The sequence below is a fragment of the Carcharodon carcharias genome, chromosome 9, assembly GCF_017639515.1.
Source record: "Carcharodon carcharias isolate sCarCar2 chromosome 9, sCarCar2.pri, whole genome shotgun sequence".
In the NCBI taxonomy this organism is placed as follows: Eukaryota; Metazoa; Chordata; class Chondrichthyes; order Lamniformes; family Lamnidae; genus Carcharodon; species Carcharodon carcharias.
Window position 1 is genome coordinate 119,350,377 of NC_054475.1, and position 22,532 is coordinate 119,372,908.

Sequence of the window (22,532 nt, forward strand, 5' to 3'; positions counted from 1 at the left end):
CCTATTAAGGACAAAGAGGGTAATATATATTTAAAAGGCACAAGGCAAGGCTAGAACACTCAATGCGCTCTTTGTATCTGTTTAGTAAGGAAGATGAATCTGACAAAATATCAGTAGAAGCAAATGGATAGTGTGAAAATTGAAAGAGGCAGTACTGGAAAGGCTGGTTATGCTTATTATTAATCTACTTTATGATTATATCATCTTACTCAAATGTTCTCCTACAGGCACCTGGTCCAGATGACTTGCATCTCAGGTTGCTAAGGGAGATGGGGGTGGAGACAGCAGAAGGCTTTGCCTTAATTTTTCAAGCTTCCCTAGATATGGGGAGGTGCCAAAGGATTGGAAAGTGGCAAATGTGGCACTCTTATTCAAGAATGGATGTACGAACTCTCCTAGCAATTATAGGCCAGTTAGTCTAATGTTTGTGGTGGGTAAAGTTTTGAAATCCCTAATCAGGGAAAAAAAAAATCAACGGGCACTTGTAGCACAGATTTGGAAAAAAACAGATCATGCTCGACTGATCTAATTTGGTTTTTTAAAATGAAGCAACAGTGAAGGTTGATGAGGGAATGTGGTGGATGCTATCTAAATGAATTTTAAGAAAGTTGTTTGACAAGATACCACATAAAAGGCTGGTTAACAAAATTGAGCCTTATGGAACAGGAGGGCCAGTGTGCAGATGAATGAAGAATTGACTTTAAGAACAGAAAGCAGCAACTCGTGGTAGATGTTTGTTTTTCGGACTGGAGGGTGGTAGGATGTGCTGTTCACCAGGGGCCAATGCTAGGACTACTGCTTTTCTTTTTTGCTATGTAGAAATGACTTAGATCTTGGAATACAGAGTAAAAATTCAAAACTTGCCAATGATACCGAACTGGGAGGAGTGGAAAACAAGAGCGGATAGTATGAATTTCCTGATAGGCTAGCAGAATGGGAAGAGAAATGGCAGATGGAATTTAATACAGAAATGAGTGAATTTTGGCAGAAGGATGGGGAGAGGGAATATAGACTTAATGGCACAAATCTAAAGAGTGTAGAGGGCTGCATGTACACTGATTTTTGAAGGTGGCAGGACACATTAAGAAAGTGGTTAGCAAAACATATGGGATCTTGGGTTTCATAAATAGAGGCACTGAGTACAAAAGCAGACAAGTTATGCTGAACCAAGAAAAAGTTCTGCTTAAGCCCCACTTAGAGTATTGCATTCGGATCTGGTCACCACACTTTAGGAAAGAAATGAAAGCCCTTGAGAAGGTGTGGAGGGAATTTACCAGAATGGTTCCAGAGATGGGGGCAGCTTTAGTTTCAAGGTTAGATTGAATAGGCTGGGGTTATTCTTGGAACAAAGGCGATTGCGTGGAGATATGATGGAGGTACACAAGATTATGACATGCTTAGATTAGGCAGACAAGGAAAAATGTTTCTCATTAGCTGATGATACAAGGACTAGAGGACACAAGATTTTGGGCAAGAGATGTGGGGAAATGTGAAGAACTTTTTTACACTGAGTGGTAATGACCTGGAGCTCACTACCCACAAGGGTGGTGAAGCAAAAGCAATCCAGAATTTCAAAAGGAAATTGGATGGGCACTTGAAGGAGATTAACTGTCAGGGCCATGGGGACCGAGCGGGGGATTGGGACTGACAGGATTGCCCCGGGGTAAGCCAACATTGACTGGATAGACCAAATAACTTCCTTCTCTGCCGTAAATGACTCGTACCCATTTTCCTTAGCAGAGAGGTCAATAACCGGAGGCATAGATCTAAAGTAATTGGCAGAAGGATTAAAGGTGAGATGAGGAGAAACATTTTCACCCAGAGGTGACCTGGAACCCGCTGCTTGAAAAAGGCATAAGCCCTGATCGTATTTGAAAAGAACTTGGATAGGCATTTGAAGTGCTGCAATCTACAATGCTAAAGAGGACTGGAAAGTGGGATTAGGCTTGATAGCTTCTTCTCAGCTGGCACAAAAATAATGGATGGAATAGTTTCCTGCTGTGCTATAAATTTCTTTTTGATATTAAACATGTGTCCCATCTCCTACTCACCTAGATGTAAAAGATTTTGCAGCAACACAGAAGAAATCAACAGCAGGTGCACTTTCAAATTATTGTTCTATTTATGAAAAAGATGCTTTAAAATATGAGAATCAATTGATTTAAATTACAGCATGCTTTGGGAAATCCTGACATTTGGTAATTGCACCAGCCATTGTAAGCCTGAGCTTTGCACACCAGAAAGGTCCCAGGTTTGATACTTGATCTGTGCAGAGTTAGATCAGCTGGGAAATAAGAGACAGGCATTACAATTAGCCTCAGTAACCTGATTGTTTATTTAATTGGGAGGGGTGCCATGTTTGCCAGCATTTCTGCTCCTGATCAACATGTCTGAATCCGACTGGCAAGTAAATATGTAGATGCTCAGTCCAGCCAGACTCCTGGTTGACAATGGTGCCCACTTTACTTGGGCAAGCTACTAGAGTCTGTACCAACCTGTGGAACTGTGCTCTAGCAGAAGTTAGTACCTTTCGGACAGATGGAAATTAACAAGAGGACTTCCACATCAGTATTTGAAATACATAAAAAATCAATGTTTGATCACAAAATCTCCCAGGGAAAAAGTATGAGTAGAAAGAGATTGAAACAAAGTGAAAATTCGCTGAGAATTTTTATATATTCACTGACCAGGCGCTGAAGGGAGTAAAAAAAATCAAAACTTTCTACTAGCTATGATGGATCTCATTAGATTGATTGATTATGACTTTTTATTGGGGGGAAGAAGAACTCCCATTTTATTAATATACCCTACCAGCAAGTACAGTTATAGACAAGCTCAACTTGGGCTTGGCTGTAATACCCTCTGTACTTGCATAGCTCACCAGCTGATTAGACTACCAATATTTAACATTTTTTTTAACATTGTTCTAAAATTCAAAGCAAGCAAAACAACTAAAATTTGAAATATGCACTTTGAATTTTGCTGTTCTGAATTCTTTCAATACTATTAAAGGTTATTAGATTTTAGAGCATACAAACATACGAATTAGGAGTAGCTGCTGCTCGGCCCCTCGAATCTGCTCCGCCATTCAATATCGGAGCTGATCTGATTGTAACCTCAACTCCACATTCCTACCTACATCCCCCATGATCTTTCGTCCCCTGGCTTATCAAGAATCTATCGACATGTGCCTTAAAAATATTCAAAGACTCTGCTTCCACTGCCTTGTGAGGAAGAAAGTTCCAAAGATTCATGACCCTCAGAGAAAAAAATTCTCATCTGCCTTAAATGAATGACCCCTTATTTTTAAACAGTGACCCCTAGTTCTAGATTTGCCCACAAGAGGAAACATCCTCTCCACATTCACCCTGTCAAGACACCTCAGGATCTTAAAAGGTTTGAATCACGTCACCTCTTACTCTTCTAAACTCCAGCGGATGCAAGCCTAGCCTGTCCAACCTTTCCTCATAAGATAACTCACCTGTTCCAGGTTTTAGTCAAGTAAGCCTTCTCTGAACCACTTTCAATGCATTTAAATCCTTCCTTAAATAAGTAGACAATATTGTACACAGTACTCCAAATGTGGTCTCACCAATGTCCTCTATAACTGAAGCATAACCTCCCTACTTTTGTATTCAACTCCCCTCACAATGAACGATAACATTCTATTAGCCTTCCTAATTTTTTGCTGCACCTGTACGCTAACCTTTTGCGATTCATGCAATATTAATTTGAACTATCAGAAACCAAATCAAATTGCATTGGAGTGTGCCATCATTGTAAGTGATTTATTACTCAGTTGAAGTTTCCGTGTATTTTAAAATGGGAAGGAAACTACCAAGCTTGGATATGCTGCATATTTTATGACAAGTACTCTCATGCAGGATCAAATGGATCCTCATCAGCTTCTAGGTTGGACTGTGCTTGTGACCGCCCTCCCCCTCACCCCTTCAATGTGAACAAGGTTGCTCTGGGATGATGTGGCTTCTCCCTCTTATTAAATCACTGAAGGAACTCTAAAGGGAAAGAGGCTTGAAGTGACAAGTGGCAGCGCAGCACAGAGTATTTTCTTGCAAAAAATGCTTTTTTCCATGTAGAAATCATTAGAGTAATGTTAACAGGAAGTACTCCCCCGGCAATGTCTTATTTCTTCAGGTTATTTTTTTGCCTACTTTTAGAGCTCTTTAAAAATTTCACAGGACAAGCAAGTGACCTGCTGTCTGAGGCTGGTTGCTGCTACTATGAAGCCACACACACTTTGGCTAGAAGACTTTACGTCCAACTATCCCTTCCTGTTGGATACTTCTGCTTTCGCTTGGCAACTACCTTGAAATACCAACCTGAGATTTAAAATCTTTAAATCTGAACTGATTTGCCACACCCTCCTTGCTACACCAGTACATGATCTAAAACCATAACAGACTAAAAACAAATCTCACATTTTAAAATGAATTTAAAGATTTAAATGAGGATACATTTTCAAATGCCATTTTTACATTTAATATTTAGTTCAGAAAATCTTGATCATTGGGTGCACATGGTACAAATGTTTTTACTTGGTCAAATTTTAGATAATGGGAGAATTCACAAATTATTACTTCCATTCTCTGAAAATTCAAGCTCTTGGTTTCCTGCACGAAAGAATGTTTACAATTTTAAAAAAATCTAGACTCTTATATACATAGTTAAACTTTGGGCATTCTAATCTTCATGAATGTTGAACAACTTTGCAATTTCATTGAGGTCATCATGTTCTTCACCATCCTTAATGACCTATGGGAAAATTAAAAAAAAACTTTAAAACAAAGCAAACCAAAGGGAAACATTGGAAATTTCCAAAACAGTGTCAAAGTGTCCCTTTATGGTTTCCTCTCTGCATTGTGTACTTCCCCCATCAAGGGCAGAATTTTACGGCCTTCTCATGGCGGAGACAAAGCCGTAAAATGCGGTGTGCTATTCAAAAGTTCACTGACTTCTGCAGGACTGTAAATTCCTGCCAGTACACCAAGAGTGTATGCCTTGATCATTGGTACCAACTCCCAATATTACCGGGAAACCACTGGTGGTCCAGACAGAGTAGCAAGACAGTGCGGTCTCAGGATCTTCTGCCTGCTAGACATGGATCTATGGCCCTCTCAGATCAGTTGTGAAACTTGTATGTTTGTATAGGTGAGCTATTCCTAAAGCTTCTATCAATACAGTTCTAAACTGGCCACTGGTAGATGCCATGATGAGTGTCAGAGAAGAGTTTGTGCAGAGAATTGAGAGTATGAAGCAGCATCTAACTATTGTGGCACAATAAATTAATTCATTGGCCTGGGCAGTTCCATTATGAACAGAAAAACATTTTCTGAAAGAAAAATAAAATCTGTATTTATAAACTATATAATTTTATTTCCCCATGTTACACTATAGCTTTTCAGCCTACTGCTTGTAATGTAAAGCAATTCTAAGCTGTGTCATATGCACAGTAACATGAACAAGCCTTATTAGAATATTAAGTTACAGTCATCAGAAATACACAGTAAAATCTTTATTATCTGGTATTTGCAGGGAAGGTGTGGTGCCGGTTAATCAAAAATCCCACTTAACAGAGAATTCCATTTACCAATGGAATATAGCACAATACTAGTAGCATGAATTAATTTGCAAGTACTCAGAAAATAAAGAACAGTATTCTTTTTACTTCCAATCTTCAACATTATATTAAAGGTGAAAACAATACAGTACACAGGGACGGGTTCCATATAAATTTGTAATTGCTTCTGGTTGGCAAAGTGACGATTCGTATTTGGAGAATACCAGTAATTCTGGTTGGTAGAGGATTTTGGTTGGTATTGTGCTGATTAACACAAAGTTTATTGTAGTTATATTAACCCAGTAAAACTGAAATTAAATTTTAATATAATTTAACAGATTAATTTCAGGCTCTTTCTTAACTCTTTCTCCCCACTGATCCACTAAGCAAATGTTTAAATATTTTTCCTGCTCTCCATTCTACAAACAGCAGCCGCATAATTAAATATTGGCCTTTGAATGGCTGAATATAACTCTAAAGATGCAGTTTTTCCATCTAATTGGTGCTCAAGGTTGCAACTGAAAGATCAAATTTCAGCATGTCTTATAAGTACTACCTTTAAACTGCATACCAGTTATCTCATCAACAACCCTAGTATCACAATCACGCCTTAAGTATGCACCTTACTTTTGGTGCTCCATGTTTTAAGGGAAACGCCTCCAACTGAAAACGCTTGGTGTTAACATATAGCCTTTAAATTAGAAATTTATCCACCCTGTCCTCTTGATTTTGTCCATTACAACTGGCATTTCTTTTGTGTAGTGCAATGGACTTCAATAGAAGTCCCTACAACAAGTTCTAATGCAGCTGCCATATCGTTACCTTTCACTTTAATTATTATACTGTGAACAAGATTGTTTTTCTGTTAACTGCTATCTCATAACAAATCTATTATACTGATCACACAAGTCTCTGTATTTCCAGCTTGGTCATTAATTTAAATTAAACTAGAAGCTCATTCCTAAATAGCTAAAGAATAAATTTGCAATAAACAGCCACACACACCACAGGATGACTTGGTACATATACTGTAAATGGGAAGAAGATACAATCCAGTAATTTAATGAGAGCTTTTGTGGCATTGAAAATGCTTCCACAAGCTTCATTAGATTTGAGAAAGCAAGACTTTTTGTACTGGAATTAAGATATAGCTACAATATGTCAAGGTCTTCAAGACAACAACAAAAGGACAGAAAGTCAGTTCATGTCTAAAATGGGAGGTTAGAAAAAACATCTTTACACAAAGGGCAGTTAGAATATGGAATTTTCTATTACAGCTGTTGAAGCACAGTTCATAATAAAGAAGAGCAGTTGACATATGTATTTCATGAGTCTGATTAATGTAGTTCAATAGAATTACAATAGAGTCCTTTTTCTCTGGAAGAGAGGAGGGTAAAGGGTGAACTAATAGAGGTCTTTAAAATTATGAAGGGGTTTAACAGAGACAGGGAAGATTTTTCCACTTGTGGGGAGTCCAAAACTGGAGCCATAAATATAAAACAGTTATTAATAAATCCAACACAGAATTCAAGAGAAATTTCATTACCCAAAGTGTGATTAGAATGTGGAACTTGCTACCACCTTGAGTAGTTGAGGCAAATGGCAAAGATGCATTTAAGCGGAAGCTAGTCAAGTCCATGATGGAGAAAACAACAGAAGGGTTTGTTGATAGGGTTAGGTGAAGTAGGAGAGGAGACTCATGTGGACCAAAAACACCAGTACAGACTGGTTAGGCCGAATGGCCTGTTGCTACACTGAAAATCCAATGTAATTAATTGCAACTAACCTTTCTAGCAATCGGCATCCTGTTAAAAATATTCCACAACAGAATTCCCACAATCACTTTCTCTCTTAAGTAGAATATGACGCCCTTTCCGTAGTCCTCCCCCTCCTGAGGTGGATGAGCTGAAGAGACAGCACCAGCAGATACACTTACAGAAGTAGCGACTTCTTCTGTCTCACTTTCCGATCGTATTCCTGTACCTACATTCATGAACAAAACGTACATTAATCATGGTTAGTCACATTGTACCATCTAAACAGGAAAAACTGCTAAATAAGTACCCAGCGCATACATTACGTTTCATCAAAAGGCAAAAGGTACAACTTCATGTGCCATCGACAACCCTGTATGGCAACAGTCATTGGGTAGTTATTACGAACAAGAACCCTGTTGATTTGCAATCCTTCTATCTTTGGGTACTAACAGCACTTACAGCACCCTTACTGTAATCCTATGATCAGCTAGCACAGCAAACACCAGGGATTGAGGATAAGATTGTTCTAGTGTTTATGTCTCAGCATCATATACATCTATGGAGCCCTCAGGCCGAGTTCTACAATGGAGTTTTTGCCTGAGCATCATACTTTTAAGAAATATTGGCACTGATTTTATCTTTTGCCAATGAGAAAAATGGGTGATAGCGAATGTTATATGCCCAGCTTGACTTTCTTTTCTAATGCAGACAATTCTGCAAGGTGTATAATGAGCTGTTATGCTACTGCCTATATTTAAAATCAGGTCAATCATTTCAAATGCAATTTAATTCAAAAAGTAATGCAGCAGACTTTTTTTTAAAAGGTATTAAAAAGAAATTAACTACTAGTTTTAAATATTGTTTTAATACAGCATCAGCTTGTTTGAGGAAAAGCATTACATAATCTAAAAGCAGTATTCTGAATACAACACAGGAGGTATAAAAAGATGGACTCATGCTACATACCAATTGTGCCATCCATTGTTCCTAGTAAGCAAGCATTCTGTAACTTACCAGACTCTTGTGTCACAGCTCTGGGGGTGTCTTTAGCAGTTCCTTTGGCAAACACTCCCACAGTAGGCAAACTACTGTCTACAATACCAATGGCTTCATATCCTACATCAGGGCCCAAGTCACTCCTGCAACAGAAGGAGTTAAACTGAAAAACATTTCACATATTGTGATCAATTGGTCAGTATAAAACATTTACATTTGTTACTCATGTTTAAAATATATCTACTGAAAGAGAATACTAAGCCAACTCATACCAAAACATTGACTGATGCCAATAAGGCTTTGCAGCTCCAGTCATGTTCTCACCAGCCAATCTGCCACTCACTACAGCATGATCATGGTGTTCCACACGTCTCCTGCCCAACTTAAGATCATAGAAACAAGCAGCATCTCCAGCCTGGTGGACATAAAGGAAACACAAAGTGAGCATTTCCATTTATTGCGAAGTGAAAGGCCATATACGATTTGTTTCTGAAAAATTTAGCTTGATATTTGTAGCACATTTCACAACTAGGAAATGATGGTACTCATGCTCTGTTTCACAACTTTTTAGCAAATTTCATATCTTACCTAGAATAAAAGTTTCCTGAGGAAAAGAATATAGAAACAGACAATAATAAATTATACTCCTGTAGATCATGCCTTTGTATTCAGAAACTTCTACTCTGCAACAATGTGAACCATGAATTACTTATTTTAAAAAAATTAAAATCAGTTTCCAAAAAGGTATTATCAGGCAATGATCTATGTACTCACCACCCAAATGTTTGAACGTGCTTGCAATTCTGCATTTACTCTGAATCCACCCAAGTCTGAGTCCACCTCCATTCTTGCTGACTTTGCTAATTCCACACTAGGCTCAAGACCCACTGCTGCAACCACATGATCAGTCTTTATCTGCAAACAGGAGAGCACATCAGCTCAAGGTGGTTTAACTGGAAATTTCATTAACAAGACTAAAATACTTGAATAAATATTGCTCATTCACAGACTTGCAATTCTATGTGAAGAATACTCACTGTTTGCCCATCCTTAAATTTCAGAATAACTTTGTCTTGATACTTTGCAGATTTCACAACTGTGTTAGGCATGACATTAACACCCTCTAAAGAGGAAAAGAAATTACAAAACAACTGTAGTTTTTCTGACATATAGTACTTAATAAAAAGGCTTTGTACATGGTTCACTGAGCCAGAGAGACAGATCAATAAGCTCCCATGTTCATGTTGATGCAATGACATTCACTGGCATTACCATCACTGAATCTACCACCATCAGCATCCTGGGGGGGGTGGGGGTTTTACCATTAGCCAGAAACTGAACCGGACTATCCACAAAAATATTGCAACTGCAAGAGCAAGTCAGGGGCTGGGAATTCTGGAACAAGTAACTCACCTCCTGACTCCACAAAGTCCGTCCACGACGCAAAGTCAGGAATGTGATGGAATACTCTCCCATTTGCTTGGATGAGTGCAGCTCTAACAACATCAAGCAATGGGATATTGACCAGATAACCTGCTTTAGGGAAATTGATTGAGGGGTATATATTGGTCAGGACACTGAAGATATTTCCTGCTCTTCTTTGATATGGTGCTATGGGATTTTTTTAAAGTCCACTTGAGATAATAATTGAGGCATCAATTTAAAGTTTCATCTGAAAGACAGCACCTCTGACCGTGCAGCACTCCCTCAGTGCTATTCTGTGAATATCAGCCTAAAGTCTCTGGACTGAGACTTGAATCCACAGCATTCTGACTCAGAGATAAGAGTGCTACCAACTGAGCAAAAGCTGACACATTGTGATCAGCCACAATCTGACTGAATAGTGAAAAAGGTGAGGGACTGAATGACAGCTCACCACCTCCTTCTCAAGGGCAACTAAGGATGGGCAATAAATGCTGGCTCAGCTAGTGAAGCCCATATCCCATGAATGAATAAAAGAAAAACGACCGAATCCTGCTCCTTTATAGAAAGTCATAACATTAAATAAATCTTTATCACCCATAAATTGAATTATGCAATTTACTTACAACACTATTTAATGTTAATTTTTTGAATACTGTTTTGGCTTAACCCCTACCACAAAGCTTGTAATGATACAACTGCAAAAGAGTCATGTTCAAATATGCTTTTTTATATAGTGTGATGCACAACAGAATAAATCTGTGCTGAATTAAACTCAACTCAATTTGAAACATCAATTAAACAGCATTTCTTACTCTAATTAAATGTTTAAAATCTTAGAGGGGGAAGAAGGAAACAGAAGGAAGGTGTGTGTGTGTGTGGAGGTTTGGGGGGGGCGGGGGGGGGGTCTGTTGATTGAGAGGGAAAGAGAATAAAAGATGGTGAGGATTATCAACCTGAGCTGTACAAGTGTCTCTGCTAGAAGTGTGTATATGACTTGCCAGCCTATGATAATTACTAATCATTAAAAAAATGAATTTTCCCTTGTCACACAAATTCTTAAACTTACATGCTAAGACTTAAAAAAAATTGCATGTACATATATTGGGATTTATTCCTTAAAGACCAAGATTAGCCAAATATTCCAAGACCTTTCAAAAGTTTACTTATGTGTTGAAAGAGCAAATTCCAGAGTTTAATATCAAAGTAATAAATAATTCCCTCTGCTAACCAAGTCCCCGCAGAATCAGGTTCAACAAAAATAGTAAACAAAAACATTTACCTTTTCTTACTTTTTCAGTTGTCCAGTTGCTGAGGTATTCTGGGAGAATCTTACCCATGTTTCCTTTCTCTGGAAATATCTGGATTACCTCGAGTTCTGTATCCCGTGCTGTGGTTTAACATATGATGGTTAAAAGAAATGCTCTATGAAGAACTGTAAAACATACAACAATCCATTTTCACAAATTTGGCTTATGGACAAAGTTTTTCTGAGTTAATGTCTGTTTAAAATATATCTTTTTAAATGTTCCTGAGGAATTGCAAGGTACTATCTAGTAGAAGGCAAAACTTTCATCTGAAATCTATTTGCTTCCCCACCACCACCAAAATTCTCTTGCCTGTGAGTGAAGAATGCTCATAGCTAAGCCTGATCTTGTCCTTGACCAATATCCACATAAGCATTTTCACTTGTGACTTCTGGGTTAGAATGATGGATTTATATATTTAGAAGAATATTGTGCTCATCAATAAGAGACACGTTCATGCTATGGAATAAATACTATCCACAGCTTCTACTATGTCTTAATCAACTATTACTAGGTAAGGAGAAAAGTTTTTTCATTCCGTCAAATGGCTGATGATTATCATTGGACAACCTTTCTAAAGTTTTAGAATTATTTGCAAACCTGTTCATAAAACCCTGTCGTTTATTAATACTGAGGCATCTGGGCATCAATTATCTGCAAATCTCAACCAACTTAGCAACTGCATGGAGGATATTGATGCTTTTAGTTGCTATTGATTATAAGGCCAGAGTTAACTCATTCGTATACTTCTCAGGCTTCCTTCCTTCTCCTCCTGAAGATCCCATGCCATATGCTGTTCCAGGAAGGACTCTGCAATACCTCTCACTCATGTGACCATTCTTTACTTATGAGTCAAGACAGTGAATGTTGACAGGCTATTCATCTATTCAGCATGTCCCCTCAAGCCTGTTCTGTCATTCAACATTATCTCCTCCATCAACTCCATTTTCCTGCCCCATCCCCATATTCCCCAATTCCCCTAGTGCCCAAAATCTATCAATCTCAGCCCTGAATACGCTTATTGACTGAACAGCCACAGTCCTGCGGGTACAGAATTCCAAAGATTCACAATCCTCTGAGCTGAGAAATTTCTTCTCAACTAGGTCCTAGATGGCCAAGTCCTTATTCTGAGACTGTGAACCCCTAGTTCTAGATCAGAGTTGTCCAACGAATGGCCCACTGACCACAATCTGGACTGGAGAGGCAGAGTTCAAAATATAGGTAAAGTGGAAGATTCTGCAACGAGCTTCTCCACCAATCATTAGTGAGGCTATCAGCAGCAAATGCAGGAGAGAAGCAGTCTGCGATTAGAGGAGCAGCGAACATTGTGAAGGTGAGTGGTTTCATTCAGGGGCAGAGTCTGCTGAAGAGGAAGAGGCGCTTTCAGGGAGGGGCTGACCTTGAGACTATGAGTGAGCCAGACACACACACACTCTAATGGTCGTCTTTATTAATTACTCATTTGTTAAAATTATCAGTTTATTGCATTGACATTTTCTCTTGCTCAGCAAGTTGTTTCTTTTCTTCGTATTTGAACCTTTTAAAAAAAAGTGTTTAGTGCTGTGCCAAACCTTACCTTTCCAAAATTTGCTCATCAGCCCCGTGAGTGAGAAAAAAATGAAATGTGGCCCCTCTGACAAAAAGGTTGGACAACCCTGTTCTAGATTCTCCAGCTAGCGGAAAGAATGAGCTGGAGGAAAGAGTCCCTCAGCACCTAGTCAGGCAGCATATAGTAGGTGGAGAAAAATAAAGTTTTATTTTATATTTGTTCATGGGTGTCACTGGCTGGGCCAGCATTTATTGCCCATCCCTAATTTCCCTTGTTTAGAGGGCATTTAAGAGTCAACCACATTGCTGTGTGTCTGAAATCACATGTAGGCCAGACCAGATAAGGATAGCAGATTTCCTTCACTAAAGGACATTAGTGAACCAGATGGGTTTTTACAACAATCAGCAATGGGTTCGTGACTTTTAATTCCAGATTTTTATTGAATTCAAATTCCACCACCTGCCATGTTGGGATTTGAACCCCGGTCTCAAAAGCATTACCCTGGGTCTCTATATTATTCTACCAGTTCATATGAAAGGTCATCGACCCAGTTTCCCTCCACAGATGCTGCCTGACCCGCTGAGTTTTTCTAGCATTATTTGTTTTGCTTTCAAATTTCCAGCATTCATAGTATTTGCTTTTGTTCTCTCAACATCTAGCTTGTCATGCCCTCTAAAATTTTATACATTGCAATGGGATCATCTCTCATTCTTCTAAATTCCAGAGAGTATAGGTCCATTCTACTCAATTTCTCACAACAACAAACCAAAAAAAAAAACATACCACGTCTTCCCAAAGCACAGGCCAATTCACTGCCCAGGAATCCACCACCAATGATAACAATAGACTCCACATTTCTTGAAATCTTCTCCAAAGATCTAAAATCTTCTATCTGCAAGAGGATTTGGAGTTAACATTAGAAAAATGACTTTTCTTCTCCAAAGCAAAATGTATAACAATCATAATAAAAAATTCTCAGTGACATTTAACTACTAAAAACATATTCACCCCACTAACTCCCCACCCAACAAGGTAAATTTGTACACTCATAATGGTAAACCTTGACATGGCTAGCATTTTCCATACACTATTTAACATGATCTAGGTCAGATATAGCATAAATTTGATGCTGGCTAAAGCCCTCTCAACAATATGCATTAATTCTCACCTCAGACCAACTCGCCAATGCTAATTGCATTTTGCATAAAAGCCATCCTTACGTTGTCAAACAGCAAGATTATTGGGAACTGGATTGGGATTGTTACTTCATGTATGCTGACCTCTAAAGTTGGCAAAGGCTTTCATCTATTCTAAATGGGGGCTGATGAAAAACCAGTCTCAGAAGTAAAGGTACAGCCTCCTGCAAAATTTCTCTCATCCAGGACATATCTGTAATGTGCATATTTTATTCATTGCTTCACCCCTTAATATCAGCCCAAATTTTAAAAATTAATGCAGTTTTAACCTTTATTAACTGGGAATAATTGCCTTTGTATTAAATCAAATTATTTCCTCAATGATATGACAATCTCACCACATAACTAAGCGCTATGAAAAGGTCAAAGTCTAACTCTGTTTCTTCCAAAGAAACCTGGTTATGTCAACAAAGCAGCTTTCAATATTACAGGATAATTTAAGTTCCATAGTTCTTCTGAAAAAGTACGTTTCAGAAGGTTTGATGGCTGTTGCATACATTTACCATCTTTCTCTATACATAAAATCTGAGAAAGCTGTGTGTTTGTTAAGATTGATATCAGTTATGGTCAGCAAAACAAAAGCCCTTGCAAGACTAATGTTGAAGGAATTACAACTGAATTTGTAACCCAGACTTCAATTTCTTATTTACCAACTGGATAGTTATGTGGGCCTTGTCCTCTGCTTTGTATATTTAAAATCGACATTAATTAGAATATTTGTATTTATATTTACAGGATGAGAACATTAAAATTTTAGGAAGTTTTGTTTATGGATTAAAAAATGTTGGCCATGAACAAATATTAATAGAATCACAAGGATGGCTGCCATGTGAAACTGAACTTGAATGATAAGATGGTCCAGTGATAAAACTACTAATGTAGAATCTATAGTTGCAGTGTTACAGTGAATAACATTTTTGCAATTTCTGTCCCAAAAAGTGCCATTGTTTATCTCCCACCTTCAGCCTATTACTGTAAAATCGATAGAAAAATTTATAATCTACATTCAATATATTCAGGTATTTTCCTAGCTAATTTACTCCTCTCCTCTTAAAGAAGATGCTATTTTGATGGGGCATTATTCAACGGCTGTCAAAGTTCTCATCTAACTTAGTCAAGTACCCATTATTCATGCAAGCCTTGGTAATGAGTGTTGACTGGCTATTTGACAAATGAAGCCATCACAGCCAAATCTGATTACAGCCCTGCTCCAACATCGAGTAAGGTGCAATTCTACCAAACATATCTGGAAAACAATCAGGATTGGGAACCCTAGCTGAATTTTCCCTTCCTAACCTAGGGCACTGAGGCAGTTGTATCTGTCCCACCACCTGAGATCAGCAAATAATGGGCAACAAACTTGGGGCTTTCCTGGTTGTATGGCTCAGTTACTCAATGGATACCTTCATATAGAACCACAGAAGTTCAAGACACAAGAGGCGCCATTAGCTCATCACAACATTATTCCCACTTCCCTGCTCCCTTCCTATGGCTTTGTAATCTTCCTCTGCTTCAAATATTTATCCAAATTCCCTCAAAGGATACAGTAGTCTCAGCCTCAACTACTACTTCTTGTATACTCCATAGCCTTCTGTAGAAAGACATTACTCCTAATCTATCTCAATGTTTTTACGTGAAAGGAACTTTACAGCAAGTTCCTGAAGATCTTTAAAATGTTACTGCCAAGCTGTTCTTTGAGTCATCGAAGAAGGACATTACTGCCAGTTACATTGGAAATTCCAGTCTCTGATCAATTCTTTGAGAGGGAAAAATTTGAAGAATGGAAACCAGATATAACTTGTCCTCTCTGGTGCTTGGTGGAGGAACAATGACAGGTCTCTAGAGTTAATGGTTATGTTAGCATTTTGGATTTTAGAATCGCTTCAGATCTCAGAGTCTCATTGGCAAATCCCTGATTAAATGGAGTGATTGATGCAGAAGGTTTATGGTAAGAACCTCTTCCAAAGAATGTAAATTTTAACAAGATGTATTAAGTCAAATGTTTAAAAACAACAAAAGGACTTATTATCATCCACAGATTGCAATCTAATGCTTTACTGCGCAGGTACTGTAGAAATTAAGCAAATATAACTGATCCAACCAGTACGAGAAATATAACTGGAAACAACATGGAAACTTCATAAAAGGCCTAGTAAAAGATGACAAAACATAAGAGAACGGTATTAAAAAAAAACTTCCTTGCATCATGCTTGCTCCAGATTATATCCAGCCTTTGAAGAATCAATGAACAAAATAGATAGTAAACAACATTTGAGTTACTTGCAACACCAAGGACACTGACTGGAGCAATTCAAGTGTTTGCACCACTCAATGCTGCAGTCTGCTATGAATTTTGTATCAAGTAGAGAAGGAGACATTGTTCACAACGCACTTCATGAGTATTACACACAAATACACTGTAGCATTGTTTTATATTTAATTTACATATTTCGAACAGCTTCTACTACATATTAAATTACAAAATACAAATGATCCTTACATTTCTATACTCTTAAATTATAGTGTGGTATTTATTTTCATGCTTAAATTAATCTATTGGTGTATGAGATCTCTCATGGCATTATACTTTTCGCGTGGTTTTTGAATGCTGCCCACTTTCTTGGAATCACCATGCCCACATAATCTTCAAGTTATTACAAATAACTCCAGATGCAGAACTGTAATTTGTTTTTTCCAGTATCTTGCTGACCTCTCTTTCTCCTCAATCAAATCCAAACTAAACCCGAGATTAGATATTGTTTTTGAACTTAATCAGCCAGCTAAACCTGCATCAAATATTCTACACTGTCTTCTGCATTGGACTCAAATTATTACTCCAAACATTACAAAATGAATGGCAGTAACATGGTCACGCACAGCATAAAGCAAACAATTTGGGTTGGGATCTTAGAAATCACGTTATGGTTTATGATATTTTTCAGTAAACATGGGTCCCATTATGTAACATAACATAGTTCATGGTCCAGTTTGAAAAATGAAGGATTTATAGAGAAAAACTGATTTTGCTTCAAACTGGGACAAGGCTTTATGATGCTCTCCAATGGATTGGATTTTATTTCCATCTGTACTTCAAGGCAAAATCAGTTTTTTTATGTTACCCATTTGAGGTTATTCATTGTTATAAGTCCCGTACCCAGCAGTATCAGCCCATATCCAAGGACTAACTTTAAACATACCAAAATTGCTGTAATATTTCCTCCCTTACTTCGACTTAATATCTGTAAATCTTCCTCCATCTCCTTGGCTGTAACTTGAACGCCCTATCTGAATCCACTGTCTCAAGTAGTTCCCTTTCTTAAGTCCTCAGTTAGTAGACAGCTAATGGAATGTAATGGACAATTCATGATCAATAGTTAGCTATCGCAAGGATGCAATCTATTTTGTACATGTAAAGTTTCTTCTTATACCCTATATCATGAATTTCTAATTTTTTAAAAATCATTTTACAATGCCTGAGCTACCTGTATCACTTTAAACAAGCTTATTGTTTAGAACTGCACTGTTTTTATGGCTACTGAGTAGACTACTTTTACTCAGGCCTCAAAGTTAATGGGAGTGAGGTGAGCCATACAAATAGATTTTGGAATAGACCATGGAAGCAATGAAAAAAAAAATCCAGCAGGCCAATCTGCTTGATCAGATTCCTGTCCATATATGCTAAATATCATTTGCAAATGCCAGGAAAGTTACCCATCTGAATGATTTGCAGCCACTATGAACTTGAAAAAGTAATAATGCATTTAACTAGGATTAGATTTTCTATCATCTTATGCACTTATTACTTATTTGTGACTAGTGGAAGTGAAATGCAATGACGCTGTTCCATTTGTGTCAGTCAGGTTATACTCCCCAAACACAGCAATGCTCTGTTTTGCCTCATGTATCTAAATTGCTTCCATCATACTTAGATACTGAGCCAAGTAAACTGCATAATCAGTATCTTCTGAAACTCAGGGCAGTGCTGGGTGTGAAAACATTTCATCAAACATCACTGAGGTTTAGGTATACTCACTGACTTGGCTGATGGCATAGCTGGTTAATGTCATGAGTTGTTTAACCATATATACCACAACGTGAGAGGTTGAATGTCTTACATTTCAATCCCTAACCAATGTTCATGGTGCATTATAACTGAATTCAGAACCTCAAGGTTTAGAGGGGGTATGTGTTGGGGGGTGGGGGTGGGAGAAGAGAATAAAAGATGGTGAGGATTGTACAAGTATCTCTGCTAGAAGTATGTATATGAACATCAAGTGAGCACAGACTTTGCACTTACTATAAAATAACCTTATTTGTCTATGCTCACATGTGGTCAACTAGGGATATTACTAGAGTGTCTGACAACTGTGAATCAGCACCCCAGGAACTAGTCAGTGCATTCAGGACAGGAGTAGAGAAAGGGAGAATGTTGGCAGCAGAGGGAAGATGGAAGGGACTTACTAGCAGGAGTCATCAGTTTATGATTTGATAAATACAAATTGCAGTATATGCTGCATCATTTGGTTTTGTGTAGATGTCAGTTGCACCAAGATTGGAAAACCATAATTCTACCCTAAAACCAGAAATTTTTTAGTATGGCTCTTTGTTAAAGAAGTGTAATTAAATTGGAGATTAAAATTCACAACACTTTTTACACTCATGAAAAATAAAGTGTGGACATTATAATACAAGTCATTAGTCACGGCTAGGAGGTTTGACGTACGCAAGTTAATTAAGAAAATTAAAAGGAAAATTGTGAAAAGATAGAAATTTGTAGGAAGTCAATTTAGAACACTTACAAATTTTAATATCTAAAACAGAAATAAAATGTATGAATAAACAAGCTTTTTCGAACTGCCCACATTACCTGTTGCAGCTAAGTTTCTGCTTTTCTTTGCTTTGCATTTAGGAATTCCCTTTACGTATTTCAGGCTAGCTTACTAATTGTCCCGAATCATCCCATCGATCATAACTGTCTTGCAATGCAATAAGTTACAATCCAAATTAATAAAGTAAATTTGCAATAAACAAAATGGTAATGTCCAATAGTTTTATCATCCAGCTCTTCTACATTCCAGGAGAACTGACAGCCCCCTAGTACCTCCCCTAATTGCCCATGTGTGCACCTAGACAATGAGCATCAGTAAGTTTTATTTCAGATTCCCGCATCCGCAGTATTTTGCTTTTAGCATCAGTAAGTTATTTGACCCTTGAGGGCATCAATATCACCTTGCTCTTACATGTGCATGCGTGCTCAAGCATGCACACGCATTCAATAAGGGATCACTGAATACAATCAGTAGTGGTGCACTGGCTAATTTACCCATCCATTGTTAAAGGATGCTAAGGCTAACAACAGTAGTGTTTACACTGCTATCGCCCAATCAGCTAACCTAATACAGGCCAGGGACTGAAACTGGAATGCTCCTGTCCTATATATAAAACTCTTTTACTACACAGTATTGGAGCTTAAATGTATAAATTGCCAGGAAAGTGAAAATATAATCACAAAATAGAATCCAAGTATGGGGCACAAGTCACAGAAGCACTACTGTACAGTTACCTTTCTGAATAGAGTTGTCCGCTTTTGTACCTCTTCTCCTGCTCTTTCAAGTGCTGGAAGGTTACGTGGAGTTCCACCTAGGGGCACAAACAGAAAATTGAGTAATAGAAAAGAAAGTGGCGGGGGGGGGGTTTGCTGTGTGAAGAAAAAAATTCTTAAGCAAAAACTCTGCAAATAGTTTGAAAAAATATGTAAAAGATAGCAGTAATAAAACAGAGGCGACATAGTGCATAGTGGATGGGTCATGGACTTTCCCCTGCTATTATTAATCAGCAAGCTCTTGATCTCACACCACATAGTCATAATGGGGTGCCAGAGGAGACCAGATAGAGAAGAAACCAAGTTTATACATTTGAAAATAAAACACTGGTTAAAGAAAACAAAGCCGTTTGTTGCATAATAGTTTCTGAAGTTATTTATTGTTCACAATAAATGAATAATTTTAGAAAACTTTCCACTATAGGTGAAAAACATTCATTCTTTCTTTCCCTTGCTTAATACTGACACTAAACAGCACAAATTGCTTAAGCTTACATATAAAATATACATTACAATAAGAATGCACTCAGAAGTGGCCATGAACTAAATTCAAAGGACTGCACATTAAAAATATCATTTACCTGTTGCTATTAAACATTTATCATATGTTATTTCTGAACCATTGTCCAATCTTATTTTATTCCCTCGGACATCCATGTGTACAACCTGCAGACGAAGGAACATAATGCAAAAAATCTTGTAATTATGCATGGCCTTCCAAAAACAAAACATCTTGATGTTTCTTTTACCCTTTGTGTTTATACCCAAGCTCAATTCCACACCATATCAAATATGCTACTACTCCAAAGTATTGTCAGAGAAACCCAACTTAATATCTGTTGATTTGCAGTTTATTAATCCCTGTGTATTTCACATTTATGCATGTCACCACCTAAACTGGATTAAACATCTGTGAAACCAACTGATTAAGTAATTGGAATTAGATAATCCCCATACATTTCACCCTTTTGCAGATAAAGCCTAAAATTGTGAAATGCGGTCAAGTTGATGCAATTCAACAGGAATATCAAAAAAATATATTAAGGCAGCAAGCAGTCCATGACAATCACTATCCCTGAGTTCCTGAGCCAATCTCTATCTAAAAGTATACTGCTGTGTCCATATCTACTATGAAAAATTATACAACATCCCTACCATTTCTAACAACAGTATAGAATCTGATGCAAACTTGCTACAATCACGGAATTCAAAATTTTGGACTTACTTTTTTGCTAGTCAACACTGCCACTCCTCCATTCTCCACAAATGGCAAATCTTGAGGACTCACATAGAAAGATGGGGGCTGGAAAAAAATGCTGTGAACACAAAGATTACAGATTAACCGAGTTCTTTTACATCTTTGAAATAGAGCTGTAGCATTACAACTTAAAAAGCAGGGCCTCTAATTAAACTTTGTGATAATATGGAACAAAGGCATTCATCCAAATTCCTCTCTCTTCTGCTCAACCCATTTAAAAGAGCTGACATCTCTGTTAAAATAGTGGAGAGAGAATTTCAGACAAATTTGTTCCCATTACCACACAAAGAAATGTCAAGGTCCAGGACCCTGGATCCGTAGCATTCAGTGATTTTGGAGCCACTGAAATCACCACAGAATTTAATTTCACTTTTTTTCTTGTTCTTCTTCCTCAGATTCTGGGTTAGTGATTGTCATGGACTGCTTGCTGCCTTAATATATTTTTTTGATATTCCTGTTGAATTGCATCAACTTGACCGCATTTCACAATTTTAGGCTTTATCTGCAAAAGGGTGAAATGTATGGGGATTATCTAACTCCAATTACTTAATCAGTTGGTTTCACAGATGTTTAATCCAGTTTAGGTGGTGACATGCATAAATTTGAAATACACAGGGATTAATAAACTGCAAATCAACAGATATTAAAAATAATGGTTACACCTAACAGCATTCAAACTCAGAATGTTATTGGTTACCTGTTGGGCAGATGACTGAAGAAAATATGAAATACATTTAGTTCATTGATTTTAATTCTTTAATCAGAAAGCTTTGAGAAGCTCAAGCCTTGCCTGTGTTCTCAGTCTTTCAAGTGCTAGTATTTACAAATTATATTTTCTTGTATAATGAACAGTCTCAGCAGTGAGTTTCCTCATTTAAAATTATAACAATGTATCTCCTAGCTTGTTAACTGTATGATTGCATTATCCTTTTTCTTCAACTCAAGTGCTGGGTGCACTGGAGCTTTAAATGTAAATGAGGATATAATGATATCATTTGAATTCTCATTTCAAATGGGAACACTCAAGATTGAACAGTTTTAGTTTTAACGTTTAGGTTCAGTTCACCACAATAGGTGATCCATGGTTAAAATATTGGTGCTTAGAGTCCCTATTTTAGATAACTTGTACTGATCTTAGATATGAAACCAAGAAGATACTAATTGGCAGCTTTATTGCTGGAACTTAGAGGAAACCTTTACTGAGCGCAGTAAATAACCTTTAAACAGATGTAAATGCTCAACTTATCTAAAAAAGTGCATCATTGTTTTTGTATATGCAGTTTTAAAAATGATTATATATACAGGGATATTTTAATCAATTGAGATATATTAAAGTTCCATAATCTGCATCCTACTGTTGCGTAATCTAATCAACCTGGCTACAGAAACTGGTTTTGAAGGGGCACTTGGTGGTGAGGACTGGGAACCCTGGCTGATTGTTTCTCCTCCCTGATTAAGTGGTAAGCATGTACCTCAATAGAAAAATAAGGTGCATTTTGTGAAAAGCATGCTGCTTTTAGAACATAAGAACTAGGAACAGGAGTAGGCAATTCAGCCCCTCGAAGCCTGCCCCGCCATTCAATACGATCATGGCTGATCTCATTTCAGCCTCAACTCCAATTCCCCGCCCTCTCCCCATAACCTTTCAACCCGTAACTAATTAAAAATCTGTCTTTCTTCTCCTTAACTTTATTCAGCATCCCGACATCCACTGCACTTTAAGTTAGTGAATTCCACAGATTCACGACCTTTTGAGAAAAGTTATTCCTCCTCATCTCTGATTTAAATCTACCACGCCTTAGCCTAAAACTATGGCCTCTCATTCTAGAAAGCCCCACAAGGGGAAACATCCGCTCCACGTCTAATT

The 22,532-nt window shown here is 37.6% G+C and overlaps 1 protein-coding gene across 5 annotated transcripts in view; it reads right to left on the reverse strand.

Moving 5' to 3' along the window:
- Window positions 1-4,476: 4,476 nt before the first annotated feature.
- aifm1 (apoptosis inducing factor mitochondrion associated 1) overlaps window positions 4,477-22,532 on the reverse strand; it is a 44,702-nt gene continuing 26,646 nt past the window's right edge. For 4 of the 5 annotated variants that reach the window (XM_041195718.1, XM_041195719.1, XM_041195720.1 and 1 more), the window contains 11 exons: window positions 20,633-20,723; window positions 19,989-20,073; window positions 19,369-19,445; window positions 13,393-13,501; window positions 11,036-11,143; window positions 9,369-9,454; window positions 9,106-9,246; window positions 8,604-8,746; window positions 8,350-8,474; window positions 7,365-7,561; window positions 4,477-4,773 (listed from right to left, as the gene is read on the reverse strand). In XM_041195718.1, coding sequence (XP_041051652.1) covers window positions 4,702-4,773; window positions 7,365-7,561; window positions 8,350-8,474; window positions 8,604-8,746; window positions 9,106-9,246; window positions 9,369-9,454; window positions 11,036-11,143; window positions 13,393-13,501; window positions 19,369-19,445; window positions 19,989-20,073; window positions 20,633-20,723 — 1,234 coding nt within the window. In that variant the 3' untranslated portion in view covers window positions 4,477-4,701. Of the gene's footprint in view, window positions 4,774-7,364; window positions 7,562-8,349; window positions 8,475-8,603; window positions 8,747-9,105; window positions 9,247-9,368; window positions 9,455-11,035; window positions 11,144-13,392; window positions 13,502-17,002; window positions 17,145-19,368; window positions 19,446-19,988; window positions 20,074-20,632; window positions 20,724-22,532 lie in introns of those variants that run through there. The other variant, XM_041195723.1, reaches the window with a different exon arrangement.